The following is a 25,188-nucleotide window of genomic DNA, read 5'->3' as shown; positions in this document are numbered from 1 at the left end:
AAGCAAAAATGTGTTGGGATTTTCTAGGTGCTTGTATAGATTTGCTTTCCATATATTTGGAGAAATTAAGGCTACAGCTGTCAAATGGCCAGTTTGGAAACACTGTTCTGTAATATGATTTCAAAATAATTACGATCACTTAAGCCACCGTTTGAGTACAAGACATGGCCCCTCCATCCCAGCACTAGACATTGGTGAGGGGCCACGGGAGGGTGGTGAGTTCACTGAAGCATCACCTCTTTTTTTAATTTATTTATCTGAAAGGCAGATTTACACACACACACACACACACACACACACAATCTTCCATCTGCTGGTTCATTTTCCAAATGGCTGCAACAGCTAGGGTAGGGCCAGCCTGAAGCCAGGAGCCCAGAAGTCCATCCAGGCCTCCCACATGGATGGTAGGGACTCAAGTATTTGAACCATCCTCTGCTGCCTTCCCAGGTGCATTCGCAGGGTGCTGGATAGGAAGTGGAGCAGCCAGGACTTGAACTAGTGTGAAGCACCTGGTTAACCTTCTCCCTCTCTCCTTTGCTTGATGCTTCCTCTTTCTTCCTCGTTCATCTTCTTCCTCCCTTTTTCTTTTTTCTCCTTGCTTCTTTGCTCTTTCTTTCTTATTTAATAGAGAGAAATTAAAACATGCCATTTTTTTGGAGGGGGTGGGAGTGGGGGATAGTTTAAGCAGAAAGAAATATTTGAATTTGTAAAATGTAAATTGTGTGTGTGGGGGGGGGGGTAGAGAATCAGGAAAGCCCTGCTCGGTTTTCAGTAAAATTTTCCTCAAGCTGAGCATTATGGATTAGGTACAGAGCTTGTATTTGTGGGTCATTCATGTAGCCCCTATGAGAGCCAGGAGTTAGCGCTGCTGTTGTGTGGGTTCTGAATGCAGTGGTGAAGGGGACTGCTTTTCTTGGTTTCATTTTTGAAACAAGAATTGTCTTTCATTGGGGTATACATATGTCACCTATTCATTGGGAAACACATGTATTAGAAAAAATAAAAAATTTTAGTTTTGAAATTCTGTGCCACATGATCATCTATTTTAAATTCATTTTGAAAATAAAATTATTTTGAAAATGTGGTGCATGGTAGCATAAATCTCAACAGTTTACCTGAAGCTTATTTTCCAAATTAAAATTTTGTAGTCTTTCCTAAAGACCCGCCTCCCACCCCAACTTTAAAAAAAATTTTGTTTTCTTAGATTCTCAAGTAATGTAAGAACCTTTATTTGTATGTATAGTTTTCCTTAGTTGAGCTTTGGTTGGAATTTTTAGCAAAATGTATCTTGGTTATTAGATAGCATGCCTTAAAAATTTATGTCACTTTGTTATTTATTATTTTCAATACATTATATTATCTTGAAATTATTTTTAAGTTATAAATGTATTAAAAATCATTGAAAGTAGATATCCTGATTTTCCAGCAAATGCTCTTCTAAATATATGAAATTTGAGAGTAGGCATTTGGCCCAGCAGTTAAATCATAGTTGCACATTGGGATACCTGGGCTGCATTCCCAGCCTGCCTCCTGACTGCAGCTTCTTGCCAGTGCAGTCTCTGGGGCACAGTGGTGATGGCTCAGTGTTTGGGTTCCTGCCGCTCCTGTATGAGATCTGCGTTGCTTTCCCCAGCTGGCAGGTTGTGGCCCCAGACATTGGGCATTTGGGAATGAACCAGTGGATAGGAATCTGCCACCCTTCCCTCTCATCTCCCTTGGCATGTCTCTGCCTCTCAAATGAATAGAATTTGAAATTGATGAATTCTAACTTAAGTCACTTAAATTGGGAATAAGTCTTATTTATCTGTTTAAAATAGTGAAATAAAAGTTTAAGTAGCTTTTCCACTCCTTTCTGTGGGGAAAAGAGATATAAATAATTGTGTCCTTAAAAATTTTATCACTACTTCTTTTAGGTGCACAGTTGGATAAGATTGGATTCACAATTCTCAGAAAATGCATCAGTGCAGTTGAGACACGAGGTAATGTGATTATCTGAATCTTTTTATTCATGAAAGGACATAGGTATGTAAAAATCTAAAAATTGTTTGAAAACACTTGTTGCTTGCTGAAGTGTAGAATGAAATGTATTAAAACAGAATGCTCATTCTGGGTACCATGAGGTTAATTATTCATTTACTATGACAATTGGGGATATTTTTTAATGTCCATTTTTCTCTCCTTCATTAAAACATGAGATTAATGTTGACATGAGAGTCGTATTCATTTGCTACATCTGCCATAGGAAACCACCATGGACTGTGTTACTTTGAACAGTACAATTTTATCTTCTCCCAGTTGTGAAGGCTGGATGTCCAAGGTCAAGGTCGGTTTCTTCTGTTTGCAGATGAGGTCTTCCTGCTGTGTCCTCACATGGCCTTTTCTCTGTGCATGTATGGCCCTGGTGTGTCTCTTCATGTACCCAAACTTCTTATCAAGACCCAAATCCTATGACCTCATTGTTAGTTCATCACCCCTTTGAAGGCTCTCCTGAAGTGTGGTGTTTTGGGCTTCAGTGTGTGACTTTCAAGAGGGCACAGTTTAGCCTAAGAGAGGGGTCAGCACTGTTGGACACCCAGTCATGCTCACTTTTTGTTTTAAGCTGTGAAGAGACTCTCTCTCCTCCATTGTCTTGTGAATGGCCCTTAAAAAAAAATCAACTTTATTGAGGTCTAATTTTCATGAGGTAGCATTCACTGATTGTATCTGTGCAAATTGTTAAGTTTTGAACAATGTATCCAATTGTGTAACTGCTATTGCAGTTGTAGAAGATTCTGTGCCTGCCTCTGATTTTTTCTTGCTGCTTTACAGTCATCCCCTATGACCCCCTTATCCTTGGCATCCACTGAGCTGCTTTTTCTCGCTCTGGTTCTGCCTGCCTGTTTCTAAAGCATTTCCTACAGATGGAATCATGCAGCACATGGTCTTTGCACTCTGGCAATATTTGGTGTAGTGCTTTTGAGATTCATCCTGTTGGATGTATCTTTAGCTCATCTCTTTATCACAGTATTCTGTTTTATGGATATATAACAATTTGTTTATTGGTCTGTTGTTAAATATTTCAGTTGATTCCATTAAAGTTTTAAGGAAACTAATTCCTCCACTGACCAAAAGCCTGAAGGAATTTTCTTTGTAGTCTCTAAGAAAAAGTCTTTGCAGATATTGAACATTGCAAAACAGGCTGTTTGTGGGTGTTGAAGTTCTCTTTGTTTAGAGACCCAGCGAGGCATGGATAAGTTGAATATTTAACTCACTTTTCAAATCATGTACATTCTAGTCCTATGTTGGATGACTTAGTGGGATGAAGCATGGCATTCACATGTTCCATCGATACAAGGTTTTTGTTTGAAATCCAGGACTGCCACCTGTGAATTCAGATCCTGGGTAACAGATGAATATGAGCTGTTTCATGATTTGGGGATTTGCCCATCAGTAATAACAACTCAAGCTCTGAAAGCCTTTTCTTCCACACTCACTCACAAGGGCAATTCGGACTGACAGGTTTTCATTCATTTCAGCCTGCACTGAAGTTATCTGACAAATTTGTTCATTTTCCTAGCGCTTGGAAAAATAATTTTAGTATCTCTCACTCAGCCCTCATGTTTTTCATCTGAAGTTCTTAAGTTAGAATTTTAATCATATCACTTGCATGCTTATCAGTTTTGATAAATGAAATTCTTTCTCCAAAAGGTATGTTTTATTCATACCTTTACTTCTGCCTGAACAGATAAAGATCTCAGTAGAAGGCTTTCCGATTGGCATGTGTAGTTTTATAGAGTGTTATGTACATTGAAAGGTGTAAATATATTGGAATCTGCATGTATTAAGTGTGTTTTATTATCGATATATAGATTATTGACTATCTTTTAAAATAAGGCAGAAACACAGAAGGAGAGCTCTCATTTACTGGTTCACTATCCAAATAGCCTCAGCGGCCTCCAGCTGGGAACTCAACCCAGATGCCCCACATAGGTGGCAGGAACCCTGTTACTTGAGTCTTCGCCTCTGCCTCCCAGGTTCTGCATTAGCTAGAGGCTGGGTCAGCTGCTGAAACTGGGTATGGGTGTCTTAACCACCAGGCTAAACACCCATCCCAAATTGTGGAGTACTTTTAATAGAAGAGTGAGTCTACACAGTGTATGTTTGATTTTTCCATTTAATAACTCATCCAAAAAAGTAGTTTTTCTTTCTAAATCTTTGTCTTTAAAGCCTTTCATTATTGAAACCTGTTGCTTTCACTTGAGTAATAGACTAAAAATAGAGTTAGAGAATCAGCAGTCAGATCATGTTATTAAAAATGATGGGGAACCTTATAGAATCTTTGTCTTATAGCTTAAATTTGGGAGTTCCTTCTGAGCATACTTCTCTTTTTTAAAAAATTATTTTATAAGATTCTTATTTATTTATTTGAAAGGCAGAATTATGGAGAGAGAAAGAGTGAGAGATCTTCTATCTGCTGGTTCAGTCCCCACATGGCTGCAATAGCCAGGGCTGGGCCAGGCTTAAGCCAAGAGCTTATAATTCTGTGCAGGTCTGCCAAGTGGAGGCAGGGATCCTAGCGCTTGGGCCATCTTCTGCTGCTTTCTCAGGCACATTAGCAGGGAGCGGGATTTGAAGTAAGCAGCTGGGCTTTGAACTGGAGCTCATGGGATGCTGCCTTAACAAGTGCCACACAATACCCCACCCCTACCTTTTTCATTTTATTTTTTATTTGAAGGGCAGGGCTGGTGAGGAGGGAGAGAGAAATCAGCAGTCTTCCATCCACTGGTTCACTCATCAAATTCCTGCAACAGCCAGGGCTGGGCCAGGTTTGAAGTCAGGAGGCCAGCCTCTCAAGTTTTCCTCATGGGTGGCAGGGACCCAAGTACTTGAGCCATCACCTGCTTCCCCTCCAGGGTATGTGTTAGCAGGAGGCTGGCTTGGAAGTGGAATAGCTGGGTCTCCAACCAGGCACGTCAAGATGGGATGTGGGCATCACAAGTGGTGACTTAGCTGCTGTGCCAGTGACTGACCCAGGAATATTGCTCTGAATGATTTTCCCCAAACCAGCTCTCCTGGATATTGAGCTCTTTTGTGCCACAGGTGTTGCTTCATACACTTTTTCTTTATTTTTTCTTTTTAAGATTTATTTTATTTATTTGAAAGAGTTACAGAGAGAGGTAGAGACGGAGAGAGAGGTCTTCCATCTGCTGGTTCACTCCCCAGATGGCCACAATGGCCAGAGCTGCGCTGATCTGGAGCCAGGAGTTTCTACTGGGTTACCCACGTCCCAAGGACTTGGTCCATCTTCTGCTGCTTTCCCAGGCAATAGCAGAGAGCTGGATTGGAAGAGGAGCAGCCGGGACTAGAACTGGCATCCATATGGGATGCTGGTGCTTCAGGCCAGGGTGTTAACCCATTGAGCCATGGCGCCGGCCCCTCTTTTTTTTTTTTTTTTTTTAAATCAAGGTAAAGCTAGTTTATGTTCCTGTATTAAGAACCCTCCATATTTTCTTAGCTTAAAACACAAGAGTTAAATGGGAACTTAAAGTTTGTGGAAAGATGGAATTCAGCGGTACACTTATTTGGTGCCAAAAAATAAAAAAAATGCAAAAATCCATACATGTGTGAGTTATTTCTAAAGTTCATGGAAAAAATGCATGCTATGAAAAAATATGCTTGGGCTCCAAAATTTTTTTGTACCCCAAAATTATTTTGTACCCCAAAAAACTCCTCTTTTTTTTAAGTTCCATTTTCCCAGAAACACTTTTAAGTTCCTTTGTGGTTTGTACTCATCAAGCACTGGTGGGAAGCCTTTGTTCATTACTGTGGTAACTGGGCTTCTGGAGCAGCCGGCCAGCTTCAAAGTTCCTGGTTGCCCAGTCAGAGGGAGACTGATCTGGAGGGGTTTGGACCAGGAAATAAATTCTGGCCTTGCAGTGAATCACATGTGCTCACAGCTAAATGGCTATCCATAGCCATATGGCTTCACTCAACCCCAAAGGCTACAGGAAACACAGCCCTACCAGGAGTCTGCAAAACAGAGAGCTGGCGCATCGCATTCATGACCACTGTGTACTTGGTGGGTCTGCATGCATCATGACCTAGAAGCATTCATTGAGATCTGATTGAAGAATTACTTCTATCACTATGTTGAGCATCTTAAATATTTCTATTGTTCTCTGTAAACTCCCATTTCAATTGGTCTGGTGAAAGCAGTTAACCTTTCTAAACTTTTTTTTAATAAAAGGACATTTTGCATTTTTGGTATTAACATTATTTGTGGTTTCACTGAAATATTTGCGAAGCATCAGGCAGATGTCTAATATTTACTACAGTCCTCAGTACCATAAGAAAGTAGTTTAGCAACATATTAACATATCTTAGATAACAAAGAACATATATATGATATGTAGAATAATATGACTTAATATTTATAGTATACATGAGTATAGATATTAGTGTATGTTGGCCTGAGTGGGACTATTTAACAAGATGAGAACAAGCCCCGTTTTGCTGCTGTATCAGAATCAATTACTTGTACTCTCTCATTTCCATAGAATTGTGTGCTCATACAGTTATGGTATGGGTGGGAGTCAGATCTGCTGATCTTTTATCCATATATTAAATGCATGTTAATTACGTGTACCGACTCCAACGTTGAAAATTACTGCTTACAACTACCAAGCTGAAGCAGTTCCTAGAGCAGTTGTTCGCAGACTTTTCTGTACACTGCAGTCACCTGGAATCTTTAAAGTAAGTGGTCTGACTAAATTGCTACTGGGTGTGAACTAGAAGTGGGAGTTGTCATACCACCTCCCAGGGGATTCTGATACATAGCACAGTTTGGGACTCCCTATCTGAAAAGAAGAGTGGTCATCATTGGAGAAATGGAATACACTAATTGTTGTCTTCCTGTTGGTCATGTTCTGCTACATGGGGCATTTTCTCTTAATTCTTTTTAAAAAATAACCCAACCTAAATCCAAACAAACAAAATAGAAAAGTTCTGAAGAAATGGAGCAGTGTTCATTTCCGTCCTTCAATAGTGTATCATCGTTAAACCTGGTTCTAACATGAAGCCAGTTGGTTAACCAGTATTTATTGAGCCAACACAGGGTGTATATAGTCTTGCTCTAGGCCTTAAGGGTTGTTTGTATTTACATCTAACTGTTGATCCATTAATGGTAGACAGAACATAGAAATTTGTAGGGAATTGAAGTTTACAGGTAATAAAAATGTTACAGGCGTGGGTGTTTGGCCTAGTGGCTAAGATGCCTGTGTCCCATGTAAGAGTACCTGGGTTCGACACCCTGTTCCGGTCCCTGACTCCAAATTCCTGCTAATGCAAACCCTGGGAGGCAGAAGTGTATGTGTCAAGTAATTTGGTTCCTGCCACTCGTGTGGGAGGCCCGGATTATGTTTCAGGCTCCTGGATTCAGCCTAGCTGTTGTGGACATTTGGGAAGGGAAGCAGTGGTTGGAAGCTCCATCTGTCTCTTGTGTCTGCCTCTCAAATGGAAATTTAAATCAAGTTACGAGTTTGCAGGAGAAAATCTTAGTCTTTGATGGACTGGGAGAGATCTGTGAATTAAGAGCTGTGTTTAGGAATGGGCTTCCTTAGGATTAAAGCAGGGGTAGGGGTTGTCCAGTCTGTGGGCCAGAATAAGGCCTGTGAAATCAGTTAGTCTGGCCCTACCAAGGCAAATGTGTGGGGGAATTGAAATTTGACAAATCCGTAGCAGGCTAATTTTCAAGTTGATAATGATATGGCTGTGAATAATGTTATGAATATCCAGATGGCCCTGGGCAGAGGAAAGCATCCCCACCCCTGATTTCAAGGGTAGGAAAGTCTGTTTTGGCGTGTAGAAAAGTCCCAGCAAGGATGCGGAGAGCCAGTGTGACTGAGACAAGCCAGAGCTGACCGGGAGGAGAACATGAAGAGTCAGTTGAAGCAGGTACTTGGGCACCTGGTTTTGCTGCGAAGGTACTGGGTGAGGGGTAGTGGGTGGTAGAGAGCAAAGTAGCAGGCTTTAAAATGTCAGCATGAACACTAGCATTGGTAGCCCGTGTGGGATGCCTGGGGTTCCTGCTGATGATGGAGTATTCTGTAAATGAGGCCCTGAGTCTGGCTAATAGACGTTGGTGTGTCTGTGGAAGCAAACAGTATAGTCGTGTTCAGGAAATTTTGCTGTGGTCATGCTGGTTATGCTTAGCAGTTGACTGTACAGAGAAGATGAGAGTTCTGTAAGAAGTCTCACCTTCAAGTGTTAGTTTAGGAAGCAGGACGTTGAGGAAGCTTAGGGCGCATGGCAGGCCTGATGGCCTACACCGGGCTTGAAAAGTGCTTGCTCTGTTGAATGAGAAGTGGTGGCTGGACCCCTGCTCTAGGCAGTGAGAGAGATCCAGTGAGGAGAGTGGTTGGGTGGAGAGATGGATGTTCTGATCTTCTGCTGTGAGGAAACAGAAGCAGCCATGGGAGGCTTCAGGTGGGTAGAGTTTATGAAGAGCCTGGGTGACAGGTCTCTGTAGCTTTGCAGATTGTGGAAGGGAGCATGTGGGTATAAAGTACATCTTCTGTCCTAAATCGGGAAGTCAAGAGACGACATAATACAAATGGCTAAGGGTGGCCAAGTGTCAGGGTGTCTGAAGCCAAGGGCCATGAAAATTTCAAGCTCTTTATAGGTGAATCCCAGCAAGTTGAGTAGTATTTGTGACAGCTTTCATTATCCCACTGTCTCTGTGTGCCATGGAATTTCGGGGGCCCTTTGTGGGAGAGCACCCCGCTGGTCTCAAGCAGGTGAACACAGCCCTGCTCTCGTCGCCTTGGCCTTACTGAAAGCAGACACCACCGCATAGCTTCTGGTGGCTTTGGAGCTGTTGTGATGGGGTTATGAGGTCGGCTGTTCTGCCTGCATTGCTGGGACACACAGTAGGCTCAGCACCCCCCTTGGCCCCTCCTGAGCCTCTCGGATACCCTGACTCAGAGTGCCCAGCTCTTGAATTGGTTTCTATAAGGACAAGAGGAATTGTCCAGGTCCACGTGTAGGTTGGGTGTTACAAGGAAGGATTTTGGTAGAGGAGAGAGTGGGGGTTGCAGAGGAGATAACTGAAAGACTGTGATACTGTGAGCATCCTTGGGCAAGACGGCAGGAATGGCAGGGGAGGGCTGTGGGGCAAGGGAGGCTCTAGGGTTACTTTCTGGAGGCTTGACCTGCCTTTGGATGATAGGTGATAATCAAGCTGCAGCTGCAGTAAAGTGTGCATTTGGAGGGCTTCATAGCCCTCCAAACCTTAGTTTCTTAGAAAGAAGAAATACAGTAAGTAGGAAACTTGCACTGTCTACCTTGCACACAGGTTTGTGACATTAAAAGAGCTAGATTTGTGTGACATATTCATGAACCCTGTATCTTCACTACCTCTCTGGGTTCTTGCCCTGTGTTGTTTGAATCCTGAAACCTGTGTCTTCCTCGTTTGGCAGTTTTATTGCCTGATACCGTTCATTATATCCCCTACATTTTTTTTTTCCTGGAGCTTTACTTGGCATGGAGAAAACATCTTCATTATCCTTTGCGTGCCTCTTCTCCTGTCTGAATACAGTCGGGGCCTGGGCCACATGTGAGGATTCCACGAACAGTCGCTTTCTGTTCAAGGACGCAGCTTTCACTAAAACGCCACGTCGGCATCGCTAGCTGTTAACAGGCATTTGTAAGATCATGGGAAGCCTTTGTCCTATATGTGCCTGGAATTGGAACTTTCACATACATATATGTTGATTTTCAGTCTGCTGTGAATTCGTGGTTGCACACATCTGTGTAAGCATCTCTCTGGATTATGGACAACTCGTTAGACATAGGAAGATACGTTGCATTGGTGTGCAGGGGCTGTATGGTTTCAGAGCTTGCAGGGCAGTGACGCAATTTCCTTGAGCAAGTCACTCCCTTTCCTAAAAGGGAGCCATCTCTCCTAGGCCTACACCTTGTCTTTTTTGGGACCTGCACTGCACCCCGTGTTTCAGGTGCATGAGGAGCAAAATAAGTCTCTTTTGCTATTTTCTTAAGTTATGATTTAAAGCGAGATTTGTATGCCACTTTTGTTTATGAGGTTTCTCTTTTAAAAAGCTCCCATATGTGAATAATTTGAATATTCACTTCAATTTTCTAGAGCATGGCATTAAAACGTCGGCCTAGGCAAGCTGTCAGTTATCAAATTCAGCATTGTAACAAGCTGTGAACTCGTGGGGTGGAAGCAGGAAGCCACATGTAAGAGGAAAATCGTTGATTTGTCCTATGTAAAAGTAAGCGTCTCTTCCTTTTACAAAGCTGGGTTTTAGGTTTTTGGAAAATCTTACTGAAGTTGATTTGAGGTTGTTTCTGATTCCAGAACTCTCTGGAGTTGTGTGCAGTCTTGAAATGTGCTCTGGGTGGTGATTAGTGTATATTTCAGTATTAATCTTCGGGGGTGTGGGAGAGAAGATGCCGAGAGTGAACCTGCAGCATATTTTTACCACCATGGCACATTAATCTTAAATTGCCAAGGGCAAATTCCATGCAAAATGAAGAAAATACAGAACAGCTGTCTGCAGAAAATTTACAGCAAGTAGACCAGTGTTTCTCACTTGCTGTCTCTTTTTTAATCAAATGGGTGTGAGGGAGTGTGGGTGGAAGTAGAGGACAGGCTCATGTGGGAGGGAGCTGAAGCATCTTGTGGTGTCTGCAGAGAGGCAAATGCAAAATGGAAATCCTAAATCCAGGCAAGTCAGAGCTGAATATTCATTTTTTCTCAATTAGTAATCGGATGTGTTTGAAGCAAACTCTGAGAAGCCGTTCATTTCCAAATGAATGGTCGTGTTTCATTAAGCAAATGCTTCCTATGATATGGCCTGCCTGATCCTGGCCTCCACCCCATGTCTGTCTGCTGAGGGTTTGGTTTATGGCTGTCACTCGTCCACCTCCAACCTCTTCTCTGTCTGTTACCTGCAGTTTTATCCAGTTTTCCCTCTCTAACACACTCAAAGAACAGGAGTGAAGAAGGTTAATAGGACCTAGAATGGTCATTGCAATAAACTTCTTTGGTTCTGGGTCTGCACGTATTTGAGGCTGGAGGTTAGATAGGAGCAAGAGAATGTCAGAGGTGTACTTTCAAGGAGTGCTTGAGGTGACTTCAGATGGAAAAACTTGTAAACTATCTTCTTACAGGCGGGGCTACGTTTTGTGTGTGCGCATCAAGTTCTGATGAGGCCTGTGCTGTTTTATTGTGATATTCTCTGTGCTCTTAGCATCGTTTTACCATTTATTAGTTCTGCGTGTTGAGTGCTCAGTGAACAGGAGGTACTCATTAGAAGTACCTTCAGAGGCTGCTAGCACTGTGGCAATGGGGGTCAAAGCCACCACCTGCAGTGCTGACATCCCCTATAGACACTGGTTTGAGTCCTGGCTGCTCTGCTTCCGATCTTGTTTCTTGCTAATGGGGCCTGGGAAAGCTGTGAAGGATGGCCCAAGTGCGTGGGCCGCTGCACCCATGTGGGAGACCCGGAAGAAGCTCCTGGCTTCAGCCTGGCCCAGTCCCAGCTTTTGTGGCAATTTCAGGAGTAAACCTCTCTCTGTAACTCAGCCTTTCAAATAAATAAATCTTTTTTTGTTAGGAAGAAAAAGTTCAGAAACTGAGGCTGACCATAATTATGTAGTCCCATTATTTTGCAAAACCTTTTAAAAAGTTTTTTTGTTTGTTTGAAAGGCAGAATGACATAGGCAAAGGAGGGAGGGGAGAGAGAGAGAGAGAGATTGATTGATTTGTCTTCCATCTGCTGGTTCATTCCCCAGAGGCTTGCGACAGCCCTGGCAGCAGGGTCAGGCTAAAGCCAGGAACCCAGAACTCTATCTGGATATCCAATGGGTGGCAGGGACCCAACCACTTGAGCCATTTTAGGATTGCATTAGCAATTTATTGCAATGACCATTCTAGGTCCTATTAACCTTCTTCACTCCTGTTCTTTGAGTGTGTTAGAGAGGGAAAACGGGATAAAACTGCAGGTAACAGACAGAGAAGAGGTTGGAGGTGGACAAGTGACAGCCATAAACAAACCCTCAGCAGACAGACATGGGGTGGAGGCCAGGATCAGGCAGGCCATATCCTAGGAACTTGTTTCCTGCAGGTCAGAACTTGCACCAGGCACTCTGGTGTGGAAAGTGGGCCTTCCACGTGGCTGCACAACCCACTCTCCTACCATGCACACCCCGGAGAAGCCTCACGGCTGACTCAAGGTTCTGGGAGCACTGAGTGGGGTTAGTTGTGTGTGGGGGTTGTGTTTTTTTTTTTTTTTTTTTTTTTTTTTTTTTTTTTTAATGTAGCAGTTTACACAGGAAAATCAGACACCCGAGTTAAATTTATCTGGTAATTTTATGTGACTCTTTAACAAGCAGCAAAATTAACTGGTTTGACTTTTAACCTCCTGGACATTTGAGCAGTAAAGCACAATTCTCTCTTTGAGAGAACAAAGGACAGGAAGTAGCTCAGAAAGAATGGCAGGGCTTTTAGATTATGTCTGGTTTTCCCTTGGAAGCTGAAACAACAACAATAAAAACAACAACAACAAACAGGGCTACCCGGCCACCCAGGGAGGAGCTTGTCCTGGCTTTGCTACAGTTGGTTTAGACTTAGTACCTGCTGCAGCAGCTGCCGGGGTGGAGAGGCAGGTGGCAGCAGTGAGACACTGTCAGGCCTTCTACTCGTGTTCTGGTCACTACATCCAGGGAGGGAAAGGAGTCTTGGAAAAACCACAGCTAGCTTTTGCCTTGAGCTTGAGCCTCTTTGCCAATTTATATTGGGAAAATTTTCCCACTTCTTACCCCTGAGCTGTATGAGCGACAAGTTTGGCATAACTTTGCCGAGGCAGCCATCTTCACAGCCGTAAATTCTCTACTGTACAGAGGACTGGAAGAGAGGGGCTGGCAGGCTCCAAACACATGAGAAGATAAGCAGCTAGAAATGCCGATTGCCTGATTGGATCACTTTCTACTGTATATGTGTGTGAGATATTGTACTGTACTCCACAAAATGTTCTTGTATTACATGCTACTTGAAATGTTAAAAAAAAAAAAGTTAGTGCTTTTATTAACTGTCCCATCTTTTCTAGCTTAATTTACTACTTACCCCTTCCTGGTGTTACATACATCCAGTGGGCTTTACTCAGCACTTTTTAAAAAATATTTACTTATTTGAAAGGCAGAGTTAGAGAGGAAGGGAGAGACAGAGATTTTCCATCCACTGGTTTACTCCCCAAATGGCTGCAGTGGCTGCAGCTGGGCTGATCCAAAGCCAGGAGCTAGTAACTTCATCCGGGTCTCCCACATGGGTGCAGGGGCCCAAGGACTGGAGCCATCCTCCACTACTTTGCCAGGTACATTAGCAGGGAGCTGGATTAGAGTGGAGCAGCCAGGACGTGAACTGGTACCCGTATGTGATACTGTCACCACAGATGTTGGCTTTACCTGCTATACCACTACACTGGCCCCAGCCAGCACTTCAAAAGTGTTTCTTACAGGAAAAACATTGGAGGAAAAATGGTGGAGATACAACTGTTTTTTGTAAGTTTTTAAGCTGTTTATTCAGTGAGAGGAATACATAAGAAAGTGAGGGCTTTATTTAGGGGAGAAAGACAGACCTAGAAGTCGAGTTGGGTCCATACCAAGCAGAGAGCAGGCCAGGAGCCACGTGAAACAAGCAAGTAGGCAGGAGAGCAGAGAGCGGGTGGTCCGAAGGTCACAGACCTACGGAGCAACAAGGGCTGGGGCCACCTTGGTCCACGTCTTTTATCCACCTCCAAAGGGGAGTGGCTACGTAGTCTGATTGGCAGGTAAAGTTCACGCGGGGTCAGGTAGGGGCATGAGGAGACACAGGGGACATGGTCTTCCAGCTCACAAATCTAATCAGTTTTATCCTGTCTGCCTACATCACTGCCCCCTCAGAGATTCCAGACCTTAATTTTAAAGGATGCTGAAGGGCGTAGAATCATCCTAGCTTCTGTAGCTGCTTCTTGCTTATGAGGGGTGTACCACAACCCTGCTGTACTGTTCTTAAAGCGTAGCTTCAGTCTGATTTTTAAGACAGTGAGGGCTCTGCGATTGTATGTTACTTGGAAGTTAACAAGTTACCTGGGGGCCAGCGCTGTGGCATAGTGGGTAAGACCTCCATCTGCAGTGCTGGCATTCTATATGGATGCTGGTTCAAGTCCTGGCTACTTTGCTTCCAGTCCAGCTCTCTGCTATGTCCTGGAAAGGCAGTGGAAGATGGCCCAAGTCCTTGGGCCCCTGCACTCATGTGGGAGACCCAGAGGAAGCTCTTGGTTTCTGGCTTCAGGTTGGCACAGATCCAGCCTTTGCAGCCATTTGTGTAGTGAACCAGTGGAGTAAAAGACCTCTCTCTCTCTCTCTCTCTCTCTCTCTCTCTCTCATTCTCTCTCTCTCTCTCTGCCTTTGCCTCTCTGTGACTCTGCCTTTCAAATAAATAAATCTTAACAAGTTACCTGCACAGCTTCATGGATACTGATAAGAGACATAAAACTCTTGGTCAGAGACAGGACAGTTTATTACTCCCGGTAGCTGGAACATTGTATATTGTGCTGGCTCCCTGAGCCTTAGTTCACGAGAATACTGCAAAGAGGACCAGATGACACTAACACCTGATGCAGTGGGTGGTGTCACAGGAGAAGGCTCTAAGTCTAAGGAATCTTGTAGAAAGTCCAACAAGCAATCCTTTTTCTCTAGAGGGAGCCATTGTCTGTAAACTGCTGCTCATCTCTCTAGCGGGAAGATAAAGGAACAGAAGGTGTCCATATCATCTTCTGATGGTGTCAGTAGAAGTGGGTGAGTGGTGTGTTGTGAGAGACGCTTGTGAGCAGCTGAAGCGAGAGCGTGGCTGACCCCAGGAGCTGGGCTGCATACTTTGCCTTGGTTCTGTAGCCTTACATGAGCTTCTGGTAGATTTGAACAGGAGTATGCTGCACTCTCTGACAGCGAGTAGAATTGATGGGGATGGGAGAAGAGTAGAAGATGGAAGATGGGATAGCTGCTTGGATTTTAAAATAATTCAGATAAGAGATAATGAAGTTTTTTAAATGAATTTATCTTTAGAGATTTATTTATTTAGTTGAAAGAGTGATAGAAAGAGATCTTCCATCTGCTGTTTCACTCTCTAAATGGTCACAGTAGCCATGTTTGAGCCAGAACTGGCATTCCATCCAGGTCTTCCACGTGGATGGCATTGGCCCAAGTACTTGGCCTACCTTCCTCTGCCTTCCCAGGTGCATTAGCAGGGAGCTGGATTGGAAGCTCGGTGGTCAGGACTTGAGTCAGCACTCTGATACGGAATGCCAGTGTCGCAAATGGCAGTGTATCCTGCTGCCACAACGATGCCCCCTGTTTTATTCTTTTCGTAAGAAACTTACGAGACAGATGACATTATCCTCATTTACATGAGCAGCTGAAGCAGTGAGACATGTTAGTTATTTGGCATAGAGAGAAGGCAGGGAGAGAAAGAGCTCCCATTCAGTGGTTCACGGCCCAAATGCCTCCCAGCCCTGAGCCAGGAGCTGAATCCAGGCCTCTCGTGTGGCTGGCAGGAACCCCAGTACTTGAGCCATCTCCCCTTCCTCCCCTTCTGATGTAGCAAGAAGCTGGAGTCAGGATCCAGAGGTGGATACCAAACCAGGTGCTCCGATAACAGATATGGGTGTCTTAACTGTTAGAGCAAACACCTGTCCCAAGAGATAAGTCTCTGAGCTGGAATACTGCAAACTGTGATTAAGCCCAAGACTGAATTTTTAAATGTCTATTTTTTTTTGTAAAAAGAAAACTAAATTTTATTTAGAATGAGAAATACACTAAATTACAAATTTCAGAAAGTTGGAAAATAGTATAAACATTATACAAGGTGGAAAAATGATAATTTTTTATTAATCAGATAACTCAACTGTGTTTTTGTTATCTTGGATCTGTGATCTTTGCCTCATAAAAACCATTCTGAAAAAGCATTTTCTATGCATGGACTAAAAAGATAAATCAGTTTCGCCTCTGATACATCATCCATTTAATTACTTTTGCTATTAACAGTTTACAAAAATGTCTGCTTTCAGCTTCACAACTTGTTTCATCATGTCAGGTAAATTTCTGGGGTTGTTGCCACATTAAGAAAACCTCTTTCAAGTTTCTTTCACATACGATTCGTAAGATTTTCGGATATCTCAGGTTTTTACAAACCAATCTTAAAGAGTTTAAAATTGAAGACATTACTTGTTGGTTTCTTGTGATTGGTTTTGTGGAAGTAGCTTTTAAAGTTAACCTAGACATATCATCATTTCTAGTTTAAATTACCTTTTTTTTTTAAAAGGAATTATTGCTTTTGGTATGATCAGAAATTGTTTATTTTGCAACAATTCACAGTGTCAGAATAGTTTACATGGTTTTCTCTGTCTGCTTTCTGCTTTTGTTTCAATTTTCCATTAATTTTTTTGTCCAGTTTCTTAGTAAACAAGTCTGTGGCCTTCACATGCATCTAAATACTTAGCTTATGGGACAAATGCTTGGTGCTGTTGTTGAGAGGCCACTTGGGATGCCCCTTGGGTCCCAGCTCAATTTTTTTTAAAGATTTATTTTATTTATTTCAAAGAGTTAGAGAGAGGTAGAGAGAGAGACATCTTCCATCTGCTGGTTCATTCCCCAGATGGCCGCAACGGCTGGAGCTGAGCTGATCTGAAGCCAGGAGCTTCTTCCGGGTCTCTCACATGGGTGCAGGCACCCAAGGTCTTGGGCCATCTTCTACTGCTTTCCCAGGCCACAGCAGAGAGCTGAATAGGAAGAGGAGCAGCGGGGACTAGAACCGGAGCCCATATGGGATGTGGGCACATCAGGCCAGGGCTAACGCCACAGCACTGGCCCCATCAATTTTTTTTAAAGATATCCTTCATCTTTTTAAAAAAGATTTATTTATTTGAGAGAGAGAATTACAGACAGTGAGAGGGAGAGACAGAGAGAAAGGTCTTCCATCTGCTGGTTCACTCCCCAAACGGCTGCAATGAACTGGGCCGATCTGAAGCCAGGAGCCTCCAGGTCTCCCATGCAGGTGCAGGGGCCCAAGCATGTGGGCCATCTTCCACTGCTTTCCCAGGCCATAGCAGGGACTAGCTCAATTTTTGATCCCAGCTTTCTGCTAATGTGCACCATGGGAGACAGCAAGTGATGACTTAAGTACTTGGGTCCCTGCCACCTATGTGGGATCCTGGATGAAGTTCCTGGCTCCTTGCTTTGGCCTGTCCCAGCTCTGGCTGTTGCAAGCATTTGGAGACTGAACCAGCAGATGGAAGATCTATCTCCAGCTTTCTTTTCTCTCTTCAAATGAGATGAAAATAAATAAGTTAAAAAAACCTTAAATTATTATTTTCACAGGGTATTTTATTATTTGAAATTATTTATTAACATGAAAGACTTTTATGTTAACAAATTTTTTATTTACTTGGGAGAGTGAGATCTAGTTCACACTGGCCGGTTCATTCCACAGAGGTCCCTAACAAGGAAGCCTAAGTAAAGCCAGGAGCTGGGAACTCAATCAAGGACTCCCACGCTGGCGACAGGACCCCAATTACTCAAGCTGTCACCACTTCCTCCCAGGGTGTGTGTATTAGGTGTGCATTAGCAGGAAGCTAGGGACCAGAGCCAAGACTCGAATCCAGCAACTTCAGCCTAGGATGCGGGTGTCCCATCCAGCGCCTTAGCTGCTGGGCCAAATGTCGGCTCTCATTTGTACATTCTTGTGGAGTACAGTGCAGTACTTCAACACATAAACACAGCATAAACTGAGCAAGCCAGGCCACCAGCCTTTCCCTCTCCCTCTCTTCATTTGGAGCCCGGCGGTCCTCACTGCCCGTGCTCTTAACCGCCATGAATGTGAGGAGATGGAGGCTCTGCAGGCTGTTCTGAGGATGCTGGAGATGGAGAGCGGAACAGGGTTGAAAGTGGAGCCACAGGAAAGGGTGCAGGGGACACGGAAGCCTCATACGGTGAGAGTGATTGATGGATTTAGGATTAAGCCATTGTCAGGTTGCACCTGCTTCCTTCCCGTACGGACCTCAGAAGCCCCACTGTCTGCTGGGGGAGAGCCGGCCCTTTGCTGACAGCGCTGCTTCGGGACATCTTGTGGAGGCAGGAGTGAAGTCTGTGTGGAATCCACATCTGGGAAGACTTAAAATCCTAACACAGAACATTTTGTGTTTTCTGAGCGTTCCACATACTCTCTCCCCCAGTGTCCGTAAGGCTTGGTAGGTGGTTAAGCAAATGCACTCACGTATTGTTTATTATACCTGGTTGCTAGGCAGTGTTGGAGACTGGGAATGAGTTAGGGTCAGCCTGCGAGAGGTCATACAACTAGACAAGGACAGAGCTGTGGTGTGCATCCTGGTCTCCTTATTTGCTGTCAGAATTGTCCTGTGGCAGTAGAAATAGGGTGACAGGGAGAGTTGCTGACAGAGGCGTTTGGTGGTGGTGGGACAGCTGAATTCTGAAAGATCCAGAACTGAGATTCACACTGTGAGGAGAGACTGAAGGATATGTGGAATGAGTCATAGCCAATGTTTCTGGGAGAGCCCAGGACAGGTGATTGTGGGACCTCCAGGAGAGGTGGGGACCACAAGTGTTACTAATGAAAGGCAGGGCCCTCTGTTACTGTGTAGCTTTCCTCTAGTCCCCGTGGAAGCCCTTTGCTAGACTTGGATGGTTGTGTAAGGAATAGCATAAGTCTATAGGGGCTGTTTGGTCTCAGCTCCAGTGCTTTATCTTGTGTTGACTAGAAACTGGGAGTGGGGAAAGCCTGCAAATATGCAGTTCATCTTGACTCTAATGCAAAGGTAGCAGCAAGTGGACCAGCCACCCCTCATATTTGAGACTGCTTATGAGAGGGTGACTCAAGCCTAGATGCATCTGTAGCACCCTGAAATTATTTGTACTTAGAACAATAATGGCTTCGACCTGGAATTGGATATGGCTTTGGACTTCTTCCCTATTTCTCACTTAACGCATGGATGGGAAGCAGTAATGAAGTCGATGGGATGGCCAGCCTCACGTGCCAAGCTGTCTCTTTCCTGTGTTCAGTCTCTGGTTTGTTTGGGTTTGGGAATGAACACCATGTAAATGAAATTATGAAATGGTTCCTTAAAATGCTGCTGATTGGGAGTTTGCTCAGAATAATACAGAGATGGGCTTATACAAAGAAGTATGAAAGTACTCTTAAGAAATTAATGGAAAAAATGGAATTTAAAAATCTTATTTTGGTGCAAAAACATTTTTGAAATCCATGTGTGGTCTTTTTTTTTTTTTTTTAAATATTTGCTTATTTATTTGAAGATCAGATTTTAGAGTGAGAGGCCCAAAGAAAGAGTTAGACAGTGCGTTCATGCTTCCATCCAGATGGCTGCAACAGCCAGGGCTTGGGCCAGGCTGAAGCCAGGAGCCAGGAGCTTCATCTAGGTCTCCCACATGGTGGGCAGGTGCCCAAGTACTTTGACCATCTTCTGCTTTTCCAGGCCATTAGCAGGAACCAGATCGGAAGTGGAGCAGCTGAGGCACAAACCAGCGCCCGTATGGGATGTCAGCATCATAGGTGGCTTTACCCAGTACGCCACGACACCAGCCCCCCAAGCGTTGTTTTTTCCTATGCATTCTCCATGAATTTTTCGAAGACCCTGGTTTGTGAAAGCCAGCATGAAAGTGACAGCAAGACTGGTAGGAAGAGAAAATGTTGGTTTGTTGCTGGCAGATAGGAGCTCCCTGCAATGTTTTCCTGTCTGCTGGCCAAATAATTATCATCCAGGGGAAGCAATTGCAAATGTCATTGGTGAGCAAGAATTTTATAGTTTCTATGAGTCACTCTTATTAAATGAAGTTTGACTTTGTTCCCAGCATGTGCTTTATTTTATCAAAGTGGCTGTAAGCGAAATGCTTTGGTTATGATGACTCTTACATGTGTTGTGCCTTGCTATTTTGAAATTAGTTGAGTTGTATGCTACAGTGAAAGCTTTTCATGAATGGTTGGTATGTATGAGGCTCATGCACATGCTTTAGAAATGGAATCCCCTTTAATTTTCACGACTTGGGCTGGCACTGTGACGCAGTAGGTTAAACTGCAGCCTGCAGTACCAGATCACCATATGGGCGCCAGTTTGAGTCCCGGCTGCTCCACTTTGGATCCAGCTCCCTGGGAAAGCAACAGAAGATAGCCCAAGTCCTTGGGCCCCTGCACCCATGTTGCAGACCTGGAAGAAGCTTCTGGCTCCTGGCTTCAGCCTGGTATAGCCCCAGCCATTGTGGCCATTTGGGAAGTGAACCAGTGGATAGAAGATCTCTCTCTCTCTCTCTCTCTCTCTGTCTCTCCCCGGATAAAAGATCTCTCTCTTTCTGTCTCTCCCTCTCTCTCCATAACTCTGACTTTCAATAAATAAGTATTTAAAAAAATATTTTCACAACCTCCTCACTCCATCCTTAGCCTCTGTTTGCAGAGAGGAAGCTGAGGCACAGGGACTTTGTTACTTGCCAGGCCACACAGCTGGGAGGTGGTAGAGTTGGAAGTTCCCAGGATATCACTATTGTTAACTTGTAATACTTTCTCTCTACAACTTTGACACATTTGTGTTTCTAGGATGGGCTTTTTTTCCCCCACAGGCAGAGTGGACAATGAGAGAGAGAGAGACAGAGAGAAAGGTCTTCCTTTTTCCATTGGTTCACCCCACAATGGCTGCTGCGGTAGGCGCGCTGCGGCCGGCGCACTGCACTGATCCGAAGCCAGGAGCCAGGTGCTTCTCCTGGTCTCCTATGCAGGTGCAGGGTCCAAGGACTTGGGCCATCCTCCACTGCGTAGGATGTACTTTTTTAAAAAATAAAGCTCTCAAGGCCCCAGAAGATGAAATGCTGTTTTCTGCCTCTTTGAGCTTCCTCCTTTTTTATGCCTCACATTGGCTGCAGCTTCATTTGCAGCAATCAAAATCTAGAAATAAGCTAAATGCCCATGGACAGACGAATGGGTAAAGACATGAGGCATCCATAGGAAATTATAGTGAGCAATACATCCATTCATATAAACATCTTCAAAACATTTCAAAGTAATTATGTGTCATGACTGATATCAGAAGAAAAAAAAAAACCTGTGGTTCCCATCTTGTAAAATTCTAGAGAATACACACTAACCTGTTAAAGTGAAGGTAAATCAGTGGCTTCCAGGAGGGGTGGTGTGGGGGGAGGTGATGAGAAAAGAGCTTGAGGTACATTGTTGGTGACTGCTGTGTTCGTTACAATAATTACAAGGGTTTTTTGCCAGGTTTGGGAGGCCCATATTAACTACATCTTTCCTGATGATCCCAGAGAGACAGCCTTGTCTTGGTGGCAGTAAATATTGTTTCCACACAAAATGATGACTAGATCACAAAGCTACGAGGACTAAGGGATCTGCCTCCTCTCTATGCCTGTTTTCCTGGAACAGTTCAAAAAAGTGTGCTGCTATACATAAAACTTAGGAGCTTCTTAATTTGATATACCTACAATTGATTGTCTCTGTGCTTAGAAATGATCTCTGATCTTTGCCGTATTTAATGCATAATGAGTGTTACAAATTATTTAGTTTTCTTGGAAAACTTTACATTTTTAAAACTTAGAGGAAGAGAGTGCACGTGTGTGCATACAAGCTCCCATCTACTGGCCCATTCCCCTGATGCTCACAGTGGCCAGGACAGGGCCAGGCCAAAGATGGGAGCTGGGGACTAAATCCAGGGTTTCCACATGAGTGTCAAGGATGCATCTGCTGGAGCCAACACTTCCTGCTTTTCAGGAGTTGTATTAGCAGGAAGCTGGAATTGGGAGGAGAGCTGAGACTTGGACCCAGGCGCAATGATATGGGATGTGGGTATATTAACTGCTAAGCCAGATACCTCCCCCTTCCTCCCACTTTTTTTTTTTAAAGACTTATTTTATTTACTTGAAAGAGTTAGAGAGAGGTAGAGACAAGAGAGGTCTTCCATCTACTGGTTCACTCCCCAAATGGCCCCAGTGGCGGAGATGAGCTGATCTGAAACCAGGAGCCAGGAGCTTATTCTTGATCTCCCATATGGGTGCAGGAACCCAAGGACTAGGGCCATTCTTCACTGCTTTCCCAGGCACACTAGCAGGGAACTGGATTGGAAGTGGAGCTGCAGGGACTTGAACTGTTGTCCATATGGGATGCTGGTGCTGTAAGCCAGAGCTTTAACCCACTGTGCCACAGTGCTGCCCCCAACCCTCACCCCCCACCAAGTTTAAAAATTAGGTAAATAGAGTATTACGAATTTATGTTGGTGAATAGGTCTCTTTGGTGGAACAGTGCAATTCTTTCTTGGTTTTGTCTGCTTATATTTAAAGGAAGTTGAGTGTAAATAAATTTTGACAGAACCTTAAATTGTTAAAAATTATTGAGTATCTTGGAAGGGTACCTTCCAAGTATATGAAGAGAAATCTCATGTGTAGATAGCCTGGAAAATGGTTACTATACTATTCAGACACTTACACGTAGTTTTTCTCAAGGATTCATTCCAAATATATGTAGGGAATACATTATCACACTTTTGTAACACACCTTTGTCCTGAAATAACATTCCTGGGTTTCTCCGTTGCTGTTTGTTGAGTCTATAGCATATCATTCTCAGCCATGTTGCTAAGTATTTTCACTTTTTCTGGTCATTTCAGTTTTAGTACTTTTTACTCAAGTTTTTTCTCATTCGATTTTCAAGAATTTGTCAAGATTAGTTAATATTTTAAGATCTATATGAAACATACAATTGACATACTTGATACTTGGCTATCCATGAACCAGTGTTTGTTCAGTGCATCATGTATAGAGTGATTTGTCTTATCTGTGTTAGGAGGGCTGTGTGAACCTGCATTTGTGTTTGTGTGTGCTTATGCACATGTTAATAGTGAAATGTTGCAGACTTCCCATGTCAGTCCTCTGAGTAAGAATGTGAGCATTCAAGACCTTTCACCCCCCCACGTTGTCAGCACACGCAAGTGCAAATACATGATTCCATCACTTCACAAATATTAGTACCACATCCCATGCCAGGTATTCTGCTGATTTCTAGATGAGCACTGAATGGATTTGGTTGTATTTATTTGTAGACTCATTCAGCTACAAATCTCTTAAAATAATTTTGTGCCTGTTACTATCAAAAGTGATTATGTTCTGGGGATGGCATTGCGACGCAATGAGTTAAGCTGCAGCCTAAGTTGCTGGCATCCCATATGAGCACTGATTTGAGTCCAGAGTGCTCCACTTCCAATCCAGCTCCCTGACTAACGCACCTGGGAAGGCAGCAGAAGATGGCCCTCATGCTTGGATCCCTGCCACCCACATGAGAAACTCAGATGGAGTTCCAGGCTTCTGGCTTCAGCCTGGCTCAGCCCCAGTTGTTGTGGCCATTTGGGGAGTGAAGATGGCTCTGTCATTCTGCCTTTCAAATAAATAAATAAATCTAAAAAACAAACAAGTGATGTTTTACCTTGAGCCCTCCTCTTTTAGCCAGTTATATGGAACCTTTCCTTTTATTTTCTTTACATATTTCCCTAATTAATCATTCATTTGATCATTCATTAATTTCATTCAATAATCTATTCAGTTCACCTGTTAAATGCATTCTATGTGCTGAGGACCATGTGAGGCATATAGTAGCATCAGGTATAGAACCTACCTCTGAAGTCAAAAAGGAAAAAACAAAACAGAAAAAACCCTTCATGGTCTCAAGTTGCTTTCTCTTTAGACAAATAAGCTTTAAAAATAAATGCATTTGACAACCAAAGAGAAACAGAGTGAACAAGCTCTCATCTGCTGGTTCACTCACCAAATGCTCTCAACATTCTGACCTGGCCCAGGGCAGGAACAAGAAGCTAGGAATTCATGGGGGCCCACATATGGGGGGCGGGGACCCAAGTACTTGCCCTGTTACCTGCTGTCTCCTAGATAGCACAGCAGCAGGAAGCTGGACTTGGGATCCAGAATCAGCCGTCTACTCCATGCATTCCCATGTGAGCTATAGACATCCTAATTGAAGTCTTAACCTCTAAACCAAATGCCTGCCCATGCTTGCTTTCTTAATTTTAATTCTGTTTTAATGTTGATCTCATATATCTCACTTTATTCTATCTCAGTGCCTAAAAGACAATAAACATGAAGTAATTGTTAGGAAAATCACAGGAAATTAAATGTTACATAATTGCTAGCATGGTCGCATGCATTTCCAACTTTTTTTCTCCTGCTTACTGTTGCTTCTTTCAAAAAAAAATTAGCTGTTTTTTCTGCTTCCTGTAATCTCAATGCTACTTTGTTTTCTTCATTTTCACCATATTTACTTGCTGTTTGCAGCCTATGATGGATTAATGTGTCCTCCAGAGGTTGTGTGTTGGAAACTTAATCCTCAATCCCCAGTAGAGTGTTGAGTGGTGAGGTGTTTTTTTTTTTTTTTTTTTTTTTTTTTTTTTTTTTTTTTTTGACAGCTAGAGTTACAGACAGCCAGAGAGAGACAGAGAGAAAGGTCTTCCTTCCCTTGGTTCACTCCCCAAATGGCTGCTACGGCCGGCACTGCGCCGATCCAAAACCAGGAGCCAGGTGCTTCTTCCTGGTCTCCCACACGGGTGCAGAGGCCCAAAGACTTGGGCCATCCTCCACTGCCTTCCCGGGCCACAGCAGAGAGCTGGACTGGAAGAGGAGTGACCGAGACTAGAACCCGGTGCCATATGGGATGCCAGCACTGCAGGCGGAGGATTAACCTAGTGAGCCACGGCGCCAGCCCTGAGTGGTAAGGCTTTTAAGAGGTGGCCTTTAAGAAGGAGTGAGTTTGTTGCAAGATTGGGCTCTTGATACAGGGCTGAGTCTCCGCCTCCCTGTGTGTACATGCCTGGGTGCTCTCTTGCTCTTCTGCCTTCTAGCATGGGATGATGCAGCAAGAGGCATCCTCTCCTGGACTTTCCAGCTGCCAGAACCAGGAACCAAGAGAATTTCTGTGCATTACAGATGACCAGCCTGTGGTGTTTTGTCATAGCCACAGAATACAGGCAAGACACAGTCATTCCACCTTAGCTGTTGAAGTGAAGGTGCCAGCCCTCATGAATTTTGCATCATCTGCTTCTGGCATTGTCCCCGGAGCATCTTGC

The 25,188-nt window shown here is 43.7% G+C and overlaps 1 protein-coding gene across 5 annotated transcripts in view; it reads left to right on the top strand.

Annotated features, from left to right (window-relative positions):
- ARHGAP10 (Rho GTPase activating protein 10) overlaps positions 1-25,188 on the top strand; it is a 362,697-nt gene that overhangs the window by 203,797 nt on the left and 133,712 nt on the right. For all 5 annotated transcript variants that reach the window (XM_051819397.2, XM_070047462.1, XM_070047463.1 and 2 more), the window contains one exon: positions 1,914-1,979. In XM_051819397.2, coding sequence (XP_051675357.2) covers positions 1,914-1,979 — 66 coding nt within the window. The remainder of the gene's footprint in view (positions 1-1,913; positions 1,980-25,188) is intronic.

Source organism: Oryctolagus cuniculus, chromosome 8 (assembly GCF_964237555.1).
Source record: "Oryctolagus cuniculus chromosome 8, mOryCun1.1, whole genome shotgun sequence".
NCBI lineage: Eukaryota > Metazoa > Chordata > Mammalia > Lagomorpha > Leporidae > Oryctolagus > Oryctolagus cuniculus.
This window is presented reverse-complemented; position numbering and strand designations above follow the sequence as displayed.